This window comes from Artemia franciscana, chromosome 1, assembly GCF_032884065.1.
Source record: "Artemia franciscana chromosome 1, ASM3288406v1, whole genome shotgun sequence".
NCBI classification, from domain to species: Eukaryota; Metazoa; Arthropoda; class Branchiopoda; order Anostraca; family Artemiidae; genus Artemia; species Artemia franciscana.
In genome coordinates this window covers 13239645-13260828 of record NC_088863.1, presented here as the reverse complement: position 1 = coordinate 13260828, position 21184 = coordinate 13239645, and the positions used below count along the sequence as shown (strand labels likewise).

At 36.2% G+C, this 21184-nt stretch overlaps 1 protein-coding gene across 9 annotated transcripts in view; it reads right to left on the bottom strand.

Moving 5' to 3' along the window:
* Positions 1–21184, bottom strand: part of LOC136025923 (6-phosphofructo-2-kinase/fructose-2,6-bisphosphatase-like) — a 127176-nt gene that overhangs the window by 33247 nt on the left and 72745 nt on the right. For 4 of the 9 annotated variants that reach the window (XM_065702020.1, XM_065702030.1, XM_065702053.1 and 1 more), the window contains 3 exons: positions 10157–10282; positions 6790–6950; positions 3545–3679 (listed from right to left, as the gene is read on the bottom strand). In XM_065702020.1, the coding sequence (XP_065558092.1) occupies positions 3545–3679; positions 6790–6950; positions 10157–10282 (422 nt within the window). Of the gene's footprint in view, positions 1–3544; positions 3680–6789; positions 6951–10156; positions 10283–15784; positions 15901–18981; positions 19132–19180; positions 19471–21184 lie in introns of those variants that run through there. The other 5 variants (XM_065702004.1, XM_065702012.1, XM_065702062.1 and 2 more) reach the window with 3 other exon arrangements.

Genomic DNA, 21184 nt, shown 5'->3' with positions numbered 1-21184 from the left:
GGATAAACGTTTTAAGTTTAACGTTATATGAGAATAAACGCTATACGGATGCAGGAGGGAATATTGCTTCGAAATTTTTCTTTTTGTTTATCCATCAAAATTTATTTGGACCCCATCTCCAAGTAATTCATCGCTTTAATTGTGCCCTAAATAATCCCTTAGCAATTATAATACCTGTTGTATTCCAACAGATACTAAATGTTTTATTAACACTCGTATCAAATAAAAATGAACTAATTTCGCAAACAAAATTCGTCAATCCATACAATCGGAGGGTGGGGCCAAAACCCTTTGCAGTCCCAGGTTGCATCTTTATTTTTGTGGATACAACCTTACCATTTAGGTTTTTCTCTAGGGCAAGTATTTTTTTTATTTATCGGTGAACGTAAAAAAAAAATGGACTTGACTTTGAGCATTACTGGTCTTGCCGAAGAACTAAAGATAAAAAAATGTGCAAAGAAAATAGAGAAGTACACATAAATTGGCTACTGCAACGAAAAAAAGAGAAAAAATGGTTCATTGAGCTTAAAATTAAATTCTAAGGAAAAATACGCAGGTAAAATAGAATATAAAGCGAAGCTGATAATACTAATTCGAGCACACAGCCCGTAAAAGGTAAAGTAAAGGGTCAGCAGCTTAGCAAGACTGATGACAATTTGCTTATTTCTTTATAAACGCGGCCACGGATTTGTTTTTGTGCGCTAATGAGGTTATTAGGCCCGTTGAAATAGGTGTGTTAAGTCCAAAACTGACATAAGCCCGGCGCATTACTTTTATCTGTGGGTACTGAAATTTACACGCAGGGCGTGGCAACTCCTTAGAACTTATACCCACTTCCTGTATTAAGATGCGTATATTTTTAAAAATATACCCCCGCCCTAAATTTCCCTAAAATGAAACCCCTGTATCCAGCGATGCTAACACCATGATGGAACTGCTATTTGATCTAAAACCTAGTAAAAAGGACTATATTTTTCGATTTCGTGTTTACCCTGATACAAAATTTTCTCTAAGGTAGGGAGGTTTGGTAACGGATGAATAACTACTGGGTAACGGGTAACTAATACTAAAAACGATGTGAAGAGCTACTGGGCAACGGGTGACTAGTACTGGGAAATGGTGAATAACTACTGGGTAACGGGTAGCTAATACTAGGAATGGTGTGAATAGCTACTGGGTAGCGGGTAATTAATACTAAAAACAATGTGAAGAACTACTGGGCAACGGGTGACTAGTACTGGGAAATGGTGAATAACTACTGGGTAACGGGTAACTAGTGCTGGGTAACGGGCGAATAACTACTGGGTAACGGGTAACTAATGCCAGAAATGGTGTGAATAGCTACTGGGTAACGGGTAATTAAAACTAAAAACGATGTGAAGAGCTACTGGGCAACGGGTGACTAGTACGGGTAAATGGTGAATAGCTACTGGGTAACGGGTAACTAGTGCTGGGTAACGGGCGAATAACTACTGGGTAACGGGTAACTAATACTAGAAATGGTGTGGATAGCTACTGGGTAACGAGTAATTAAAACTAAAAACGATGTGAAGAACTACTGGGCAACGGGTGACTAGTACTGGGAAATGGTGAATAACTACTGGGTAACGGGTAACTAGTGCTGGGTAACGGGCGAATAACTGCTGGGTAACGGGTAACTAATACTAGAAATGGTGTGGATAGCTACTGGGTAACGAGTAATTAAAACTAAAAACGATGTGAAGAGCTACTGGGCAACGGGTGACTAGTACTGGGAAATAGTGAATAACTACTGGGTAACGGGTAGCTAATACTAGGAATGGTGTGAATAGCTACTGGGTAGCGGGTAACTAATACTAAAAACGATGTGAAGAGCTACTGGGCAACGGGTGACTAGTACTGGGAAATGGTGAATAACTACTGAGTGCTGGGTAACGGGCGAATAACTACTGGGTAACGGGTAACTAATACTAGAAATGGTGTGGATAGCTACTGGGTAACGAGTAATTAAAACTAAAAACGATGTGAAGAGCTACTGGGCAACGGGTGACTAGTACTGGGAAATGGTGAATAACTACTGGGTAAAGGGTAATTAGTGCTGGGTAACGGGCGAATAACTGCTGGGTAACGGGTAACTAATACTAGAAATGGTGTGGATAGCTACTGGGTAACGGGTAATTAAAACTAAAAACGATGTGAAGAGCTACTGGGCAACGGGTGACTAGTACTGGGAAATGGTGAATAACTACTGGGTAACGGGTAACTAGTGCTGGGTAACGGGCGAATAACTACTGGGTAACGGGTAACTAATACTAGAAATGGTGTGGATAGCTACTGGGTAACGAGTAATTAAAACTAAAAACGATGTGAAGAGCTACTGGGCAACGGGTGACTAGTACTGGGAAATAGTGAATAACTACTGGGTAACGGGTAGCTAATACTAGGAATGGTGTGAATAGCTACTGGGTAGCGGGTAATTAATACTAAAAACGATGTGAAGAACTACTGGGCAACGGGTGACTAGTACTGGGAAATGGTGAATAACTACTGGGTAACGGGTAACTAGTGCTGGGTAACGGGCGAATAACTACTGGGTAACGGGTAACTAATACTAGAAATGGTGTGGATAGCTACTGGGTAACGGGTAATTAAAACTAAAAACGATGTGAAGAGCTACTGGGCAACGGGTGACTAGTACTGGGAAATGGTGAATAACTACTGGGTAACGGGTAACTAGTGCTGGGTAACGGGCGAATAACTACTGGGTAACGGGTAACTAATACTAGAAATGGTGTGGATAGCTACTGGGTAACGGGTAATTAAAACTAAAAACGATGTGAAGAGCTACTGGGCAACGGGTGACTAGTACTGGGAAATGGTGAATAACTACTGGGTAACGGGTAACTAGTGCTGGGTAACGGGCGAATAACTACTGGGTAACGGGTAACTAATACTAGAAATGGTGTGGATAGCTACCGGGTAACGAGTAATTAAAACTAAAAACGATGTGAAGAGCTACTGGGCAACGGGTGACTAGTACTGGGAAATGGTGAATAACTACTGGGTAAAGGGTAATTAGTGCTGGGTAACGGGCGAATAACTACTGGGTAACGGGTAACTAATGCCAGAAATGGTGTGAATAGCTACTGGGTAACGGGTAATTAAAACTAAAAACGATGTGAAGAGCTACTGGGCAACGGGTGACTAGTACTGGGAAATGGTGAATAACTACTGGGTAACGGGTAACTAGTGCTGGGTAACGGGCGAATAACTACTGGGTAACGGGTAACTAATACTAGAAATGGTGTGGATAGCTACTGGGTAACGAGTAATTAAAACTAAAAACGATGTGAAGAGCTACTGGGCAACGGGTGACTAGTACTGGGTAATGGTGAATAACTACTGGGTAACGGGTAACTAGTGCTGGGTAACGGGCAAATAACTACTGGGTAATGGGTAACTAGTGCTGGGTAACGGGTAACTAATTCTAAAAACGATGTGAATAACTACTGGGTAACGGATGACTACTACTGGTGAAGGGTGAATAATGGGGGGATTTACTTACTTTAATGTTGGACTCGACGATTTTTGGATCATCACAGATGGACTCAACGAAGAAGAGTTTGTAGCCCATTTGCTCGGTAACGATGCTATGTATCAGCTGGCGACGGTCAATTGTTGTGTTTGTGGCATCAAAAACCTGAATAAAAAAAGTGTATATACTACAGTTGCTAGATTTGACCTAAACCGAAACAAGAGCTAAGAGCTCATATGGCACTTGTGACGAGGGGAGAAGAGCTAAGAGCCAAGAGATCATATGGTATGAGCTCTAACAAAATTCTATGAATCAATAGATTGATTTAAAAAGGAAAATAAGAGGCTTAGTGCCGGTCAGGATTTAAAATAAGAGCTCTGAGTCACGATGTCCTTCTAAATATCAAAATTCATTAAGATCCGATCACCCACTCGTAAGTTATAAATACCTAATTTTTCCTCTCCGTTTAGCCCCCCAGATGGTCGAATCTGGGAAAGCGACTTTATCAAATCAAATTGTGCAGCTCCTTGACACGCCTACCAATTTTCATCGTCCTAGCACGTCCAGAAGCACCAAACTCGCCCAATCACTGAACCCTTCCCCCAACTCCCCCAAAGAGAGCGAATCCAGTACAATTCAGTCAATCGCGTATCAAGGACAGTTGTTTATTCTATCCACCAAGCTTCATCCCGATTCCTCCACTCCAAGTGTTTTTCCAAGATTTCCCCCTCCAACTCCCCCCAATGTCAAAAGATCTGGTCGGGATTTGAAATAAGAGCTCTGAGACATGAATTCCTTCTAAAAATCAAATTTCATTAAGATCCGATCATCTATTCTTGAGATAAAAATACCCCGATTTTCACGTTTTCCAAAAATTCCGGCTTCCCCCTCTAACTCCCCCAAATGTCACAGGATCTGGTCGGAATTTAAAATTAGAACTTAAAAGCACAAGATCCTTCTAAATATCAAATTTCATTAATATCTGGTCACCCTTCCGTAAGTTACAAATACCTCAGTTTTCAAAATTACCCCCCCCCCCAATTCCACCAAAAAGAGTAGATCCGGTCCGGTTATGTCAGTCACGTATCTTAGACAGGTTTCTATTCTTCCCATCCAGTTTCATCCTGATCTCACCGCTTTAAGTATTTTCTAAGATTTCCGGTCCCCCCAACTGCCCCCCCCCCAATTACGCTTGATCCGGTTAAGATTTAAAACAAGAGATCTGAGTTACGAGGTCCTTCTAAATATGAAGTGTCATGAAGATCCGATCACCCGTTCGTAAGTTAAAAATACCTCATTTTTTCTAATTTTTCAGAATTAGCCCTTCCCCCAACTACCCCAAAGAGAGCGGATCCGTTCCGTTTATGTCAATCATGTATCCAGGACTTGTGCTTATTTTTCCCACCAAGTTTCATCCCGATCACTCCACTCTAAGTGTTTTGCAAGTTTTAGGTTTCCCCCTCCCAACTCCCCCCCCATTTTCCCCAGATCCGGTCAAGCTTTAAAATAAGAGCTCTAAGACACGATATCCTTCTAAACATCAAATTTCATTGAGATCCGATCACCCGTTCGTAAGTTAAAAATACCTCATTTTTCCTAATTTTTCAGAATTACCCCCCCCCCTCCCCAACTACCCCAAAGAGAGCTGATCCGTTCCGATTATGTCAATCATGTATCTGGGACTTGTGCTTAATTTTTCCGATCAAGTTTCATCCCGATCCCTCCACTCTTAAGTGTTTTACAAGATTTTAGGTTTCCCCCCTCCAACTCCCCCCATTGTCATCAGATCCGATCGGGATTCAAAATAAGAGCTCTGAGACACAATATCATTCCAAACATCAAATTTCATTAAGATCCCATCGCCCGCTCATAAGTTAAAAATACTTCATTTTTTCTATTTTTTACGAATTAACCGCCCCCCCCCCCCAGATGGTCAAATAGGGAAAACGACTATTTCTAATTTAAGCCGGTCATGTTCCTGATACGCCTGCCAAATTTCATCGTCCTAGCTTACCTGGAAGTGCCTAAAGTAGCATAACCGGGACCGACAGCCCGACAGAATTGGCGATTGCTATATGTCACTTGGTTAATAGCAAGTGCCATAAAAAGCAACAACTCGAAATAAGAGAAGCAAGTATGCTAACAATATTGTGTTTATTTTAGTGTATGTTTAAGTTAAGTTTCTCATTGAAGTTCCTGAGTGAAGCTCTGAATAGATTAGGTAGATGGAGCGCACCCAGTGGCGTCAATTAGGGGCACTAAGAGACCTGCGCGACCTTAGATCTTGAAAAGTACCATTAAGAGGGGTGTTTTCATTCAAATTACCTTTTTTGCAAGGTTAAAAAAATGACAATTGTACCCCCTCCCAGAGTATTGAAACATGCATTTTACCTCCTCCTAAATTTTTGTAGATTGACACCACTGGGAGCATTGTCTGCTGTTTTGACCTTAGATATATGTAGAGTTGTAACAAAGAGTCAAAATTTAACATAAAGAGCGAGGTGTTGAGGAGGGGGTGGCCGTTTTCACATACGTAATAATTTCTGTTCGTTCTAAGTTTTAGTGACGCTCCTTACTTTCAGCTGAAAAAAACCTTTTTTTTTTTTTTTTTAATACCAAGCAGTAAGCTATTCGGAAAATACGTTTCAATTCCACTTATTAGCGCCGTAGATAAAGGTTTAAGATGACCAGGTCAAGGATGAAAGATGACAAATTGTCATAAATTATAATTCAGGCCATCCATCTGAAACCAAACGAAAAGCAGGCCGTCTTGGACGGGTTCAGATGAGGTTATAAGAAAAGATTTATGGGAATCTGGAATTACATGAGAGGGCACAAAGAGTAAAGCTTCGAATAGATTGTGGTGGCGGAGTAGGAGCATGCGCATTTGTGTTGGTCTCAAGAAACATGGTACCAGAGTGGCCAGATGGGGCGCATTTAGGCCATTATGGCACTTTGTTTTAGGGGAGTCGTTCATATGACAAATTTTCACTAGAAAAATTGAGCTTTAAGCATTTTCAATTTTAATGAGGCCGCGACTTTAAACTTAACATCTGGAAATACTACTTGGTGGTGCAGTGAGTTTTTTAATAGCAGTAGCTAGTGACCTTTTTGCTTAGTGACCTTAGGAGCTAGTGACCTTTTTGCTGCCTCAATCATTAAATATATGCATTAAAAAACAAAAGAAAAAACCAAAAAGCAAACAAAATCAACTTATAAATGAAACTAATAGCAGATTGAGCATAGTAACAATAGAGCTATATTTTTATACTTACAGCGACTTCTCCTCCTTCTTCTAGCCAGTTGCAAACATCAGTCAATGCGTCCAAGCAGCACTTGGCCCGAATAGCCATTGCCTCTTCGTTGTCCTGACGGAAGAAGTCATGGGTCTTGTAAGCATCTGTCGTGTGGCGGCGATATTCACCCAGGTTGAAAACTGTAATGAAATACCGATACTTTATCATAGTTAGAGTTTAATCAAAATAAAAAATACGATCTTGGACCATTAAAATGGTTTAAATAAGAGTTTGGTCCATTTAAATGCACATATATATTTGGTTCGTTGAGGCAAAATAGCATACCAATAGCTCGTGTTATAATACCACTCAAGGACATAAGTCCACTGAACAGTGCAATGTTAGGAGAACAAATTGCAATATGCCAACCTTCTTCCGGGAAATCATTTCACCCCTACTTTCTCAAGATTTGAATCCTTAACACCTATAGGACCATCTATTTAGTTTCCATATTCTTTCCAATATCATATTTTTATTTTCATACTCTTTAATTCCATTTAGTTGCCCTATTCTTTCCAACTCCATATTTTTTGTTTTCATATTTTTTAATTCCATTTAATTTCCATATTCTTTCAACTCCATATTTTTTGTTTTCATATTCTTTAATTCTATTTAGTTTCCATATTCTTTCCAACTTCATATTTTTCGTTTCCATATTGTTTAATTCCATTTAGTTTCCATATTATTTCCAACTCCATATGTTTTGTTTTCATATTCTTTAATTCCGTTTGGTTTCCATATTCTTTCTAATTCCACATTTTTTTTTGTTTTCACATTCTTTAATTCCATTTAGTTTCCATATTCTTTTCAATTCCCAATGGTTTGTATTAAGCGTCAAAAGAATGATTTCAAATTTTATTTTTTTTCAGCTAAACAAAGTAATTTTTATGGTGAGCAATTCAGCTTTAAATATTGATTAAATAAAAAAACAAGTTTTTCAACAGAAAGTAAGGAGCAAAATTAGAACTTATAACAAACACAAATTATTACGTATATGAGGGGGTTCACCCCTCGTCAATTCCTCGCTCTTTACGCTAAAGTACAAATTTTGTTCCGATTCTTTAAGAATGAACCCAGAGGCATAAAGACCGTTTAATTAGAATAAATAACTCTTTTGAAAGTACAAAAAAAATTAGCGTAAAGAGAGAGGTATTGACGAGTGGGGCGAACCTCCTCATATGCGTAATAATTTCTGTTCGTTTTAAGTTAATGTTAAGTTAAGTTAATACCTCTCTCACCAGAATATCCCCTGAAAATGTCTGCATATTAACAATGACCAATAGTCTACTATATAGGTAAGCAATGAGCAAAGTTCATAACTTGCAGCCCTTCCCCTGGAGACTTTGGGGATTAAATCATCCTCAAATACATAGTTATTAGGTTTTTCGACTATGCTGAACAAAATTGCTATCAGGAAATTTTGATCAGATGACTTTAGGAAAAAATGAGCGTGGAAGGGGTCCTGGCTTCCTTCCAATTTTCTGGTCACTTAAAAAGGGCATTGTAACTTTTAATTTCCGGTTGAATGAACCCTTTCACAATACTCTAGGACCACAGGGTCGATACCATCACCCCTGGAAAGAGACAAAAAAAAAGAAATAAACACGCATCCATTATCTTTCTCCTGGAAAACAATACCAAATTCCACATTTTTGCATTAAAGAGCTTGAAACCTCTACAGCAGGGTTTTCTGATACGCTGAATCAGAAAGTGTGATTTTCATTTTCCCGTAACTTTTGATGGTTACAACTAAGCTTGATGAAATTTATATATTTAAAATCAGCATCGAAATTCAATTCTTTTGATGTATCTATTGGTATCAAAATCCCGGTTCTTTAGACTTTTGTTTACTATTGAGCCGGATCACTTCTTAATTACAGTTCATTACCACAAACCCTCCCCAAAATTTTGTACGAGCCGTAAAAACATAACAAAAATGCATATAAACAAATTTTTGATGCATTTGTAAAAAAAAAAAACTGGATACGGCCTTAGTTCTGCATTGGAATTTTCTGTCAAGAGCTTGGGGGTGAAACGAAAAAGGAAGAGTATCAGGTAGGATAGTCGAACAAATCTACCTTTTCCCTATATCACATGAAAACTTGAGCCCCTCTGTCTCCTCATATATAGCCTAAACATTCCTAAATATATTCTGAACTCCAATTCCAAAATAAGTGAAGAGGCTTTCAAAGTAGCTCGAAGCTTTCCAAAAATTAATGATGTTAAAATATACATAAAACTTGTCAAAGAAGTTGAAATACACTAGAACCTCAAATAGGACGACAGAACAAAAAAAATACAACTTTCAAGTCAAATATGTTAAAATAACAGATATCAAAATATAAACATCCCCCCTCCCTAAACCCATCTTAGATATATTCATAGCTGAAAACCAAAATTTTCTAAGAGTTTTCTTTTGTTCGTTCCAAAATTCTGAACTTTTTAATATTATACCACGTTTTCGTCAACGTTGCCACGTTGAACCGTGAAAAGAAGCAGGCCTAAGCAAAACAAAAGTTAAATTTGACGTTTTTCATATGAAAAACATCAAACATTAACAATTTGTTGATTGCCAAAGACAACTACACCTTCTTAGGATGTTTGGTGCCACATGTTTTTAGCTGATTTTTCGCTAATTTTTCACCCACTCTTCTTCTTGTAAAATTGAAGTCCGCTACAACAAAAAAGTGCATAACTGCATATTTAGATCTTTTTCACAATTAAATAGAAAAACAAGTATTTTAAACTGCAAGTAAGGAGTGACATTAAAACTTAAAGCGAACAGAAATAATTCCGTATATGAAAGGCGTTGTCCCCTCCTCAATGCCCCGCTCTTTACACTAAAGTTTGACTCTTTCTCACAACTATACTTTTTAAAACAATAAGTAACTTTAGCGTAAAGAGCGAAGCGTTGAGGCTCGTAACTTTTGATGGGTAAGACTAAACTTGAAGAAACTTATATATTTAAAATCAGCATAAAAATACAATTCTTTTGATGTAACTATTGGTATCAAAATTCTATTTTTTGGAGTTTCGGTTACTATTGGGCCGGGTCGCTCCTTACTACAGTTCGTTACCACGGACTGTTTGAAAATTGAATCCCATTTTTCCTAAATATTTTTCCTAATTTTTCGATTGAGTTCCCAATCAATCGATTATACAATCAGATTTCGTTTCCACTGTCCTTAGTGCTTTAAGTTTATTCCGACTTAGAGCCACCTTCATAGGGGCATGGCTAAATTTATTTTATTTTACTTTTAAAATTATTAAACCGGTTGCTTAGTAATACCCCAATCTATCATCACGAAAGTAATTGCGCACAGTTTTTATAAATAATTGTACATACCTTTGGTGTTAATACCAATCCAATTCAAATATCTGGAAAGTTTTTTGGCAATGTAGGTTTTTCCTCGAGCTGGAAGGCCAACCATTGCAATGACGTGTGGAGTGTTGACATAATTGGCACGTTCACCTAAACATAAATTTGAACTTACTTTATGAAATACTTACAGCGGCGTAGCTAGGGGTGAAGGAAAGGGGGACCTGTCCTAGGCGCAGCCTCTAGGGGGGACGTAAATTTTTTTTTATCAAAACAGCTTAATCTAGTCCATTTGATCGCCTCAATAACAGTTATATTCATGTAAACAAAACAAAATTTCTTAATACAAACACTGTCTTTAGAAAACAGAACGGCTCTTTAAACTTACTGACAGTTTGATTTGTGAAAGCTAAACTTCATTAGTGCAAAAATTTTCCTTCTTTTTGGAAAATTTTGGTAAAAAAAAAAAACTATTGCACATGGCCGTTTCAATAACAGTTGTTTATTTCATGCATGTAGTACACAGTTTCATAATGGAAACCTGATTTTCAGTGGCATGAATTAGGGAAGGCAGGGGGAATCTTTCCACAAGATTTTTACCCCTCTTCCATAGATATTGAAAATACCACTTTCGGGACCGTTTTATTGAAAACATTTTTGGCATTTTTATCAAAAATTGGAAAACAACCACATCAAATATTTTCGATGTTATAATCGTGATGTTATTACCACTTTGAGATTACAACGATATTGACCAAAAGAAGTTAAGATACTAAAAACAAGAGTTTTTCTTTAAATCGTTTTCGAAGTCGACTGAATGTCGAAGATATTCGTTTTGAAAATCTATGATTGATACAATTTATGAACGCAACTTAGATCTACCTTATAGCTATTTATGTTTATTTATTTATCTATGTCTTATTTTGTTTTTTTATTTATATTTTATATTTTAATTATATTTTATTTTTATTTTATTTTTCATTATATTTTATATAAAATATATTTTATATTTTTGTATTTTAATATTTATTATGTTTATTTATTTATTATATGTTTATATTTTACGTCTATTTATTTATCTTATAGCTATTTATGTAAAGCCTAGTCCATCCCCCCTCCGTTTCACTTAAATTAAAATGTTCTCAAGGAAAAGATTATTTTCTACTTTTTAATTCATTCTGAAACCAACTTTCTAATTCTACTATCATTATTTTCAACCTTTTAGTCTCCCCATTTTAATATTATGAAATTGTATTTATTCTTATGCAGACATTGGCACTTGACTGATAGTAAATAAAAACGAAAAAAAAATTAGTTTTAACTGAAAGTAAGGAGCGACATTAAAACTTAAAACGAACAGAAATTATTCCGTATATGAAAGGGACTGTCCCCTCCTCAACGCCCCACTCTTTACGCTAAAGTTTGACTCTTTGTCACAAATCTACTTTTTAAAACAACAAAAACTTTAGCGTAAAGAGCAACGCATTGAGGAGGGGACAGCCCCTTTCATATACGGAATAATTTTTGTTCGCTTTAAATTTAATGTCACTCCTTGCTTTAAGTTAAAAAGATTTGTTTTTTATATTTAATTTCTCAATGTTTTTCAACTAATGCAGGTTCGAATTTGGCTCACCGTACATGAAAAATTAAAACAAAATTTGCCAGTTAATTTTGGCACATTTATTCCGAATACGAAGGACTGTCCCCTCCTCAATACCTTGTTCTTTACGCTAAAGTTGTTAGCACTTTGAGAAAAGCGTCCTATTCTAATTAAACGGCCCCTGTGTTTCAATTTTAGTAGACAGTCAACTTTAGCGTAAGAAGTAAGGTATTGAGTAGGAGGCAACCCTTCATACATGACATACTTTCTGTTCGTTTTTTTAATAATGCCAGTGAATCTGGCTCACTCTCTGTGAAATACACCTCTCCCACTCACGAAAAACTCCGTGAAAATTTCATCCAATGTAAAGTGCACCTACTCCCGTCAAATTCCCTCCAGACAGTTCCACCCTCGTTGAGAATCCCCTCTCCTTGTGAAACTGTGGACAATTTACCCTGAAAAATTCTCCTTAGAATTCTTTCATTTGAATAAGACTGTAATCTCTAATCGGTTTCTCGATCAATCCAGAAATGCCCTCTTCCGTAGAAACTATTTCCAAGAAAACAAAACACGCGGAAAAAAGCACCTGGATAATTCCCCGGTAACATCACCACATAAAAAATTGGGCGAAGACAATGCAAGATAATTAAAAAGAATTTCGTTCAGTAACTCTGTCAAAACCACTCAGTGTAACATTTCCCCTGGAATATTCATTCCCCAGAAATTTTCATCCCCAAGGAAGATTCTACCCCCTTTTACCCCCTTTTTTGCCTTTTCGAGAATGAGGCCAATTTTCTCAGGCTCTTAACTTTTGATGGTTAAGACTAAACTTGATGAGACTTGTATATTTGAAATAAGCATAAAAATCCAATTCTTTTGATGTATCTATTGGCATCAAAATTCCATTTTTTTTTTAGTGTCAGTTTCTATTGGGCCGGGTCGCTCCTTCCTTACAGTTTGTTACCAAGAGCTGTTTGATACCGATCACTCAAGTTGCTCAATCATTGACGCATTGTAAAACCGGTTTTTTCGTTAGTTTCTTTCAGCTTAGCGCGAGACAAGACAAAGAGAGGAGACGAATAGATGAAAAATACATAATTTGGGCTATAGACCTATATTTACACATTAGGGGGGAGGGAGGGATAAAATGTTTGGACAGTGTGGAGTTAGAAAACAATTCTTACTACATAATATGCAGAATAATTGTACCTAACGCATAGGCATGCACACCCGCTATACCTTACCCCCCCCCCCTAATGTGTAAATATATAGCCTAAACTTGTTTCTACAGTATTATATTTTTATCATAGACTACTTAGGCCTATTTCATTAGGATTGAGCGTCAGAGAAACAGGTTCTACTTGGATGAAGAATATTAGGTCGGGGGTATATCATACAAGTACCCAGACATTTATACACGTTCAAATTTTTAGCTACGGTGCTCTATCGGGTTCCAATTTCTTGCCACTTCACAATCAAGTCTCATATTTGTGACAAAAACGGTACAAAAGTCGGTGAAATAAGGAAAAGGAATGGGAGATAAAAAATAAATAGATATAAAGCAAGATGTCAAAATGTGCTATGTAATGCTTTCCTTATAAGAATTGTCCTTTTTAGAGGTAAATTGAAAATATATAGACAAAGGAATATCATCACTTGATTCAACATAAAAATTCGATCCGGGATATGTAATTCAACTTACAATTTTCTATTTTTAATCCTTTTTTTATTAGGGTATCCATACGAATTATATACTAAAAAATCTTCTGGTATATCAGTTAGTTTCATTGTTGACTAGTATTTATTCATTTTGAAATTTTTGTATTAGTTTTGAAAAATAAGGTTTAATGGAATGTCCCATTTTTCCAACGAGCACGAGCGGTTTAATTAAAGTTGTTAACGAGAAAATTCTTTTGACAACGAAATTTGTTTCCCTTTTCAGAACACCTCCCGATGGAACTTGACTCTAAAAGGCGACAAATTTTAAAAACAAAGGAATTCCTGAAGATGACCCGTCTAACTCGAACGGATGAAATGGGATACGAAAAAAGAAGAAATTCGAACAAACATTGTAAAAAAACTCCCCTAGCAACAGCTATAATTTGACCCTTTACGAAAATAATTTGACGACTAATTTTTACGACTAATAATTTACGACTATAATTTGACCCTTTACGAAAATGCAAAAACTAAGATTGTCTGTAATGCTATATCATGATTCAGGTCCGTACTTAGTAATTTATTTCAGGAGGGGTTATGTCAAACTTTAAAAAAGCGCAATAATAGCGTAAATATATTTAATATTTAAGAAATTATTGAAATAACCGAAGGAATGTCTATATTTCAAAAGGGCAAGGGCAGGTTTTCCAGCCTTACCACATTGAATCTTTGACATTATCTCACAACTATCTTAGAAAACTTAAAGGGAGAAATAAATAAAACAGGGGCACAAATTTAAGAAAATTCAGGGGAGAGGGGGCAAAAAGTATTTCTCAAAATCTAGGAAGGGAAAACAACTTTTTTATTAATGAAAATGTCAAAATAAGGGTATTTTTCAATTAAAGGTACCAAAAAATATTGTTCGAAATCGATGAGAGGCAAAAAATTCAGAAGCAGGCCTCCCCTGTCACTGAAATGAATACATTTTTATCATACGTCACGCAACAACAAAGACTAACTTTAGGGTTTGTTTCTACAGATTAAAAGGTGGAAGGGTGGTATAAAATAGTTGGTGGCTTTTATGCCAAGGAATTTCATAACTTTTCTCAGAAAAATAAAATTCAGAATTTTTCTTAGAAAAAAACCAACTCAATTATCTACATAAATTCATGCAAGCGTTCCTTGCTTGTGTTTCGAAAAAAATTGAAACGGAAAGGTGCTATAAATTTTAAACCGTAAAATCGAGCGAAAATACTCTTTTCTAAGTATTTAGTAATTTTTCTACCTAAAGAAACTGACAAAAATGTGTTTAAAAATAAATGATTATAAACGTTAGAATATAATTTTCGTACTTAAAATTCTGCGTGTTAATTTTGCAGACAAGTAAGTTCAACTCATTTCAAATTAAAAATATATTTCCTTATTTTACATTATCTCGTTAAACTTAAAACTCAATTAGCATTCACTTTTTTCTGCCATAACTCGAATATTTGAATTGAATTTATACTGAACGTATTACTTTCAATGGTCCAATAGTAAAATTTAAAATGATATTCATGAAATATCAAACTACTGTTTAAGTCCTGACTGTCTTGATTAATATAATCTATCTAAGTCAAAAATTACATTTTTTTTACTGAAAAGTACATAAATCTTAATAATTTCAGCAATTTGTTGGAATTCAAACAGACAGCCACAATTTCAACAGATTTTTTTTTTTTTTTTTTGTTTGAAGTCCAGCAAAACTTTTTGCCGTAGCCTAAATAAATTTTTCTATAGTATACAGCCAGTGATGAAAACTTTTAAAAACATTTTTTTTAACTGTCGAGTAAGTTTTAATGTATTTTATAACTGTCAATCAATCCATTGGTAATACTAAAATACCATTACAACATAAAGCGGTTACTAGGCCCAAGAAGATCGGCTTGTCATATGAAAAATTTCTGAAACCTTTCATGGTACTTGTGTATTATAGCGACCACATTGTCGTTCTTTATCTATTGTCAAATAGGTTTCTTAGTGTGCACTCAGAGAATATACCAAAATATGATGAAAATATTAGAAACAAAATTAAGGAAACTACAAAAGGAAACATCTGCTTAGTAGTTTATCTTACTCAGGCTAAACTAATTATTACCGAGTGCACATAGAAAAACCGGTTTTTATAACAGATCAAGAACAACAGTGTGGTCGCTATAATACACAAGTAACCTTTTCATTTTCTTGATTCCAACACAAATGTTGCTTTGCCGAACTTGTGCTTAATATCAACTTTCTCAAAAAATGAAATGGAACAGGTTCCCAATCAAAACACTCAAATAAACAAAGATTTGTCATCTCTAGGATATTTCAACAGAAAAGTGCCAAAATTTAAAATGTCTTCAATACAAACATACCAATGCGAATAGACTGCAGTCTATTTCGAAAATTGTAATTGTTTCGATTGTCTCGGCGAGACATTTTGATTATCTTTCACACAACAGGATAAACTAACAAACGCCTTGTTTCTTTGCAGACTAAAAAGGAGAAAGGGCGGCAACAGACCTAAGTACTTTGGACCTTGGTTTCGGAACCAATCCAAAGACGACGATCAATAGAGATATGGTCTTTCACAATTTGAAAAAGAAATTATTACTTGTTTTTGGGTTTCTTTACATATCCTTGCCGCAACAGGCGGTCAAAACAGGGTATCTCCGAAATAATCACGTAAACAACCACTAGATTTATGAAACTATTCTTTGAAAGAGTGAAGTAATATATGTTATTGAAAACGGTAAATTTTTGGATAGAAAAACATATTTACTGAAATATTTGCTCATAAGGGTTTCAATTCAGTATCGGAAGAATTGGTACCATGAAACATCTTTAAGAAGAAATGTAGGTGATAATTACTAGGGGATATATTATCAGCAGAACTGTATTCACAATCTTTATGGGGGAGGGATTGCAAAAAAGTATACAAAACGAAAAAAAATTTTACGTGCATTTTTGTAATTTTGTACGAGTCGGGCAAACATTTCAGGGGGGGGTATTCAATCCAGGTCTCCCCAGATATGACCTTGATTACCCGATGTGGTAGTGCTGTAATCATCCTAAAAGAATTATTTGCAAAATTCTAGTTGATTGACTTCTTGCTATCTCAGAAATAGGTTAGGTTAGGAAAATGAAACTTTCAGAGATGGGTCTACAGGCTAAAGTATGTCCCGGGAAGGTATTTTTAAGTACCTACCTCCACTCCTCCTCTAGGGGGCCCTGACCTTTGGTGACCTTTAAAAATATGTGTGTTGTAAAAGTGAAACCTTGCAAAATAGATCTTCTGCATGAATAAAGTACAACAAAATTGTTGTACTAGTTCTCTAGAGGGAGAAGGAGTGGAGGTGGGTACTTTAAAATACCTTCCCGGGATATACTTTAGCCTGCAGACCCATCACTGAAAGCTACATTTTCCTACCCCTAACCTAACCCCTTTCTGAGATATTTCAGAAGGAGTAAAATTCACTCAACTAGAATTTTACCGAATTGTGGCTGCCCAGAACACATTATGGTAAATACCTAACCTATTTTCTTTTTTTCTAAACTTAGTCAGACAATCAGAAATATATTGAGGCAAGCATATACCTGGGCAGAGGGCACCCCTCCCGCCGAATTATCAAGAGGTTCCCAGTAGATATCGTATATTTTCCGTACAATGTTGCCTTCCCTTCCAGAATCAAAATATAAATTAGGTGGTTGTCTTGAAGTTAAAGGCCTTGTTGCCCAGAGGTGGGTATTTAATGCTCAAACTTCCAAAACTACTACAGCTTTCAATAGCAGACAAGAATACAAATTCTCGAATTAGGTAAAATCTATATCCGGAGGGTTCTATCCCCACCCTCTATCTTATTAGGGTAATTTTTCGCGTAGGGTATATCCATTAATTTTTCGCTTAGGGTATATTCGCTTAGGGTATATTCTCGAGCCTAGAAGTGCTAGAAAGCATATACATAAGAACTGGAACGCTTTTGAACCAGAACAATTGAAGCATATTTGGCAATTGGCACACATTTGGAATAAAAACCAGGGAGGGGGCAAGTCAATAGATTATTTCCCAAGGAATAGAAAGTTTAAAATGGTTCAATTGTCGGCAGTCCAGGATTTACACATATACACATATATGTGTATACCCGGGTATACACATATACCCGGGCGAAAAAAAAAACACTGATCGAATTTTTTTCTTAACAAAACTGGATTTGTGTGACATACCGTCAAACTGCCAGTTGCACTTTATTGCTTCGCTGCCTATGCACAAAAAAGTGATTTTAAAAAAACACAAAGTCTGTATCCACTTATTAACTATCAGATGTCTATGTTTGGGCCAGGGGCGCCAAAGATTTAAATCTGACCCTTATTGTTGGTCTTCCAGGGGAAAAGCTACCTTGGCCTCCTCTAGGGTTACCCGGAGAACTGAATTTCCAAGACTCAGATAAAAATGTTCTTCAGAATAAACAAAATTTATATTTGAATAGGATTTAGTAAGTCCTAGACGGGCTCAAACCCTCCCCCCATGAGATATTTCTTAAATTAATCATGGTATAGGCCTATATTTTTCTTATAGTTCATCTTTTTTTCTAATTACCCCTCCCCTTCGAAATTACTTTTGATAGGACACAGTTTCTTGAAGTGAGAAAGGAAGTACGTATATTCCAAAAAATTTCCAGAAATTTAAATAGCCTAGCCTATATACAAAACATAAGAAATCAGGCTACAGGAGAAACAGCAAAGATTTCGAAATTTCAAAGGACTCGGGCGCTAAACTCCTCAACTCGCATAATGTTCATAGCTTGATCCCAGGCTTACTCAAGTGTGAGATCTACCTTACCATATAGCCTAAATGAAGGATAGGGACATCGTATCACACACACAAAAAAATTAGATATAACTCTAGTATCCTATTGTGGCTTTTCACTAGGCTATATTGAAAATTTCTGGATCTAGGCCAATGCAACTTCCAAGCCAAAATTAGGGTTGGGATTTTGTTTTTAACTGTTTCTTCTTCGCTAGCCTATTTGTAAGTCTTAAACAATTATGTGAAGACAGGATTAAGTTCAAAATATTTTTTTTGTAAAAAAAAATGCTTTTAAGAACGATGTAGACTAGGCTATTCTAAGTAAATAGGGTAAAATTCTAGTTAATTGACTTCTTGCTATCTCAGAAAGAGTTTAGGTTAGGAAAATGAAACTTTCAGGGATGAATCTACAGACTAAAGTATATCCTGGGAAGGTATTTTGAAGCAACTATCTCCCCTCCTTCTCCCTCTAGAGGGCCCTGACTTTTGATGACCTTTAAAAATTTGTAAATAGTATAAAAATATGTGTAAATAGGTCTATCTGGAGTTTTTCATGGTTGTTTTGAAAATGTTCAGTGTTTCCTTTTGAAGGGGCCAACCAATTGAGCAGGACTTTCATCTAGCTTAACAGATTCCCGTGATAGCGAGAAGCTCTTAGGCTGTGGATCTATTTACCTCACAAAAAAATTGTGGAATTAGCAAAAATTGCTGTTCTACAATTTACCCAAAACTGAAAACACACCTGCAAAGATAAAATAAACTTACACATTTCCAGATAAAGAAGTAAGAGAGTAGCCTATTTGAACCAAGAGAAGCTCTCGAAGTCTGTTCACAACTGTATCAAAATAAAAGCATATTACGAGAATCCAGATTGTGGGTCAATTAAAACCGGTTCTAATGGCGTTCTATCTTAAAACTGTTTACAAACTTATCTATAACCCCAAATTTGGATAATAAAACTCACCGATCCTCCAAATAATATTTCGCCGCGGTCTCAAGGACTTTCTTAACCACCTATCAGCATGACCATACTCTGAGGTCCTGGTCTCACCTCTCACCGGGCTTATACTACGACTAGAACTAGCGCTTGAACTACTATCGTCCATTCCACTATCAGTTCCACGGATATCCATTATTTCACAGGGTTTACACAGGGTATCAGGCATTCTTAAAAGTTAATAAAAGGTACTCTTTTTCACCGAGCTTTCAATTCTACAATGTTTTTAGTTTCGCGTCTATAATGCATATGAACCACTTGGCCAAAGAGAGTTTCCTATTCATTTTAGCAACGCGAGTGACGTCACTCTCCCGTGAAGATTGCGTGAATTTGGAGCAGAAGAACCGGAAAATCATTTCAAATTAAATCCACAGCAATCGAGGGATTGTAAACTCACTCAAAAAAGAACAAGGTACTGGATGTCAAATTCTCATATTTTCATCACAAAAATGATCAAACATTATACTTAAAATAAACAGATTTCCTTAAGCAATAACCTACAGGCCTGGATTTTTTTTATTGCCCCCCCCCCGACAAAAATTATCAACGTACCTGACCAGGGGTGTAATTTTTTATGCGGAAAGGGGGCAACTCCCCCTCCAGACCTCATTTTGCTCCTCAGACCCGAGTTTTACCCACCCAGCTGAAACTTAGTTTCTGGAAAAAAATCTTGGTAAGTTTTTCGCAGTTCGTATAATTGACCTACCAATAAATTGAACATACCACTCGATGCCTCTGTTATGTTCTTTACAAATATAATAATCGCTTCTACCGCAAATTCAAATTTAAGCATTTTTTAACCTAACTCAACCTAACCTAACCTTATTATAAATAATTTTTAACACTGAGTGAATGTTTATAACCTATAACGGAGAGGGGGACTGCAAATTACCCAGCATTTGTACATAGTGATTTACAGAGCACGTTCGAATGAAGCGAAAGTAAATGACATTGGTCAGCAAAGACGCAATGTTGCGTCACATCTTGGTTTAATGCGTAAATTTACATTTTTCAAGTACATTTGTCTAATTACGGCTAAATTTTCATACTAAACATAACTACAAACTAGTATCATAGGTACAATATATACAATATATAATAAAATAGGTACAGTAGGGTACAAACTAGTACCCTGGAGAGACTTCATGGAGACCAGGCATAAACGCCCAAAATTTATTGTATTAGGGGGGAGCAGGATTAGTAGGAATAACAGCACAAAAAGAGGCAATCTACTAGGAAAAAAAGGAAATTGTGGGGAAAATCGTAAAAGTCGTAAGATTCCGAAAATATTGGCCGAGCCGTTAAGCTCTCTTAACGGCTCGGTCATTATGCTTGGACGACGATGTGGTTCTTTTGAAATTATAATTGAGGGATATTGAGTCTATTTTTATATCTGAGGGATATTGAGGGGGGCTTGAGGATATTTAGTTCCAATCCTTAAAGTGTCCGATTGACCAACCAATCACCCAGCAAAAAGAAATAAAAAGAAATTTCTAAGTATTTGCATAAGTTTCTGTACGTTTTCATCCATTAAAGCAAATATCTAGGTCTATGTATAATATGCCAGAGTTTATTTCTTGAAGGGTGCACCCCCTGGAAAGGGAGGGGGATGAAAAAGATTAAAGAACACAAAAATGAGAGAATTGTGTAATAATTGTGACAAAATTAAACAGAATTTATAAAAAAAATAATATTCAAATTTTCTAAAAATATTCAAAATTGAAAAAAAATTCTCATTTTTCACAGTTTAAATTTTATAGAAGGAATAAAATATTTGTTTTCTACGATATTTTGAATTAGGATTGAATAGAATTTAGTCGAACATTAGTAATTTTAGCCTTTTAATGTTTGGATTGGGCTTCTTTATCTCGGACTGAAATTATCCAATGAGACACCGTTATTGTTTTTATATTTAAAATATAGATTCTTGGAGCAGGGGTATGTTTTACCTCAGCTCATGGATTTGGACAA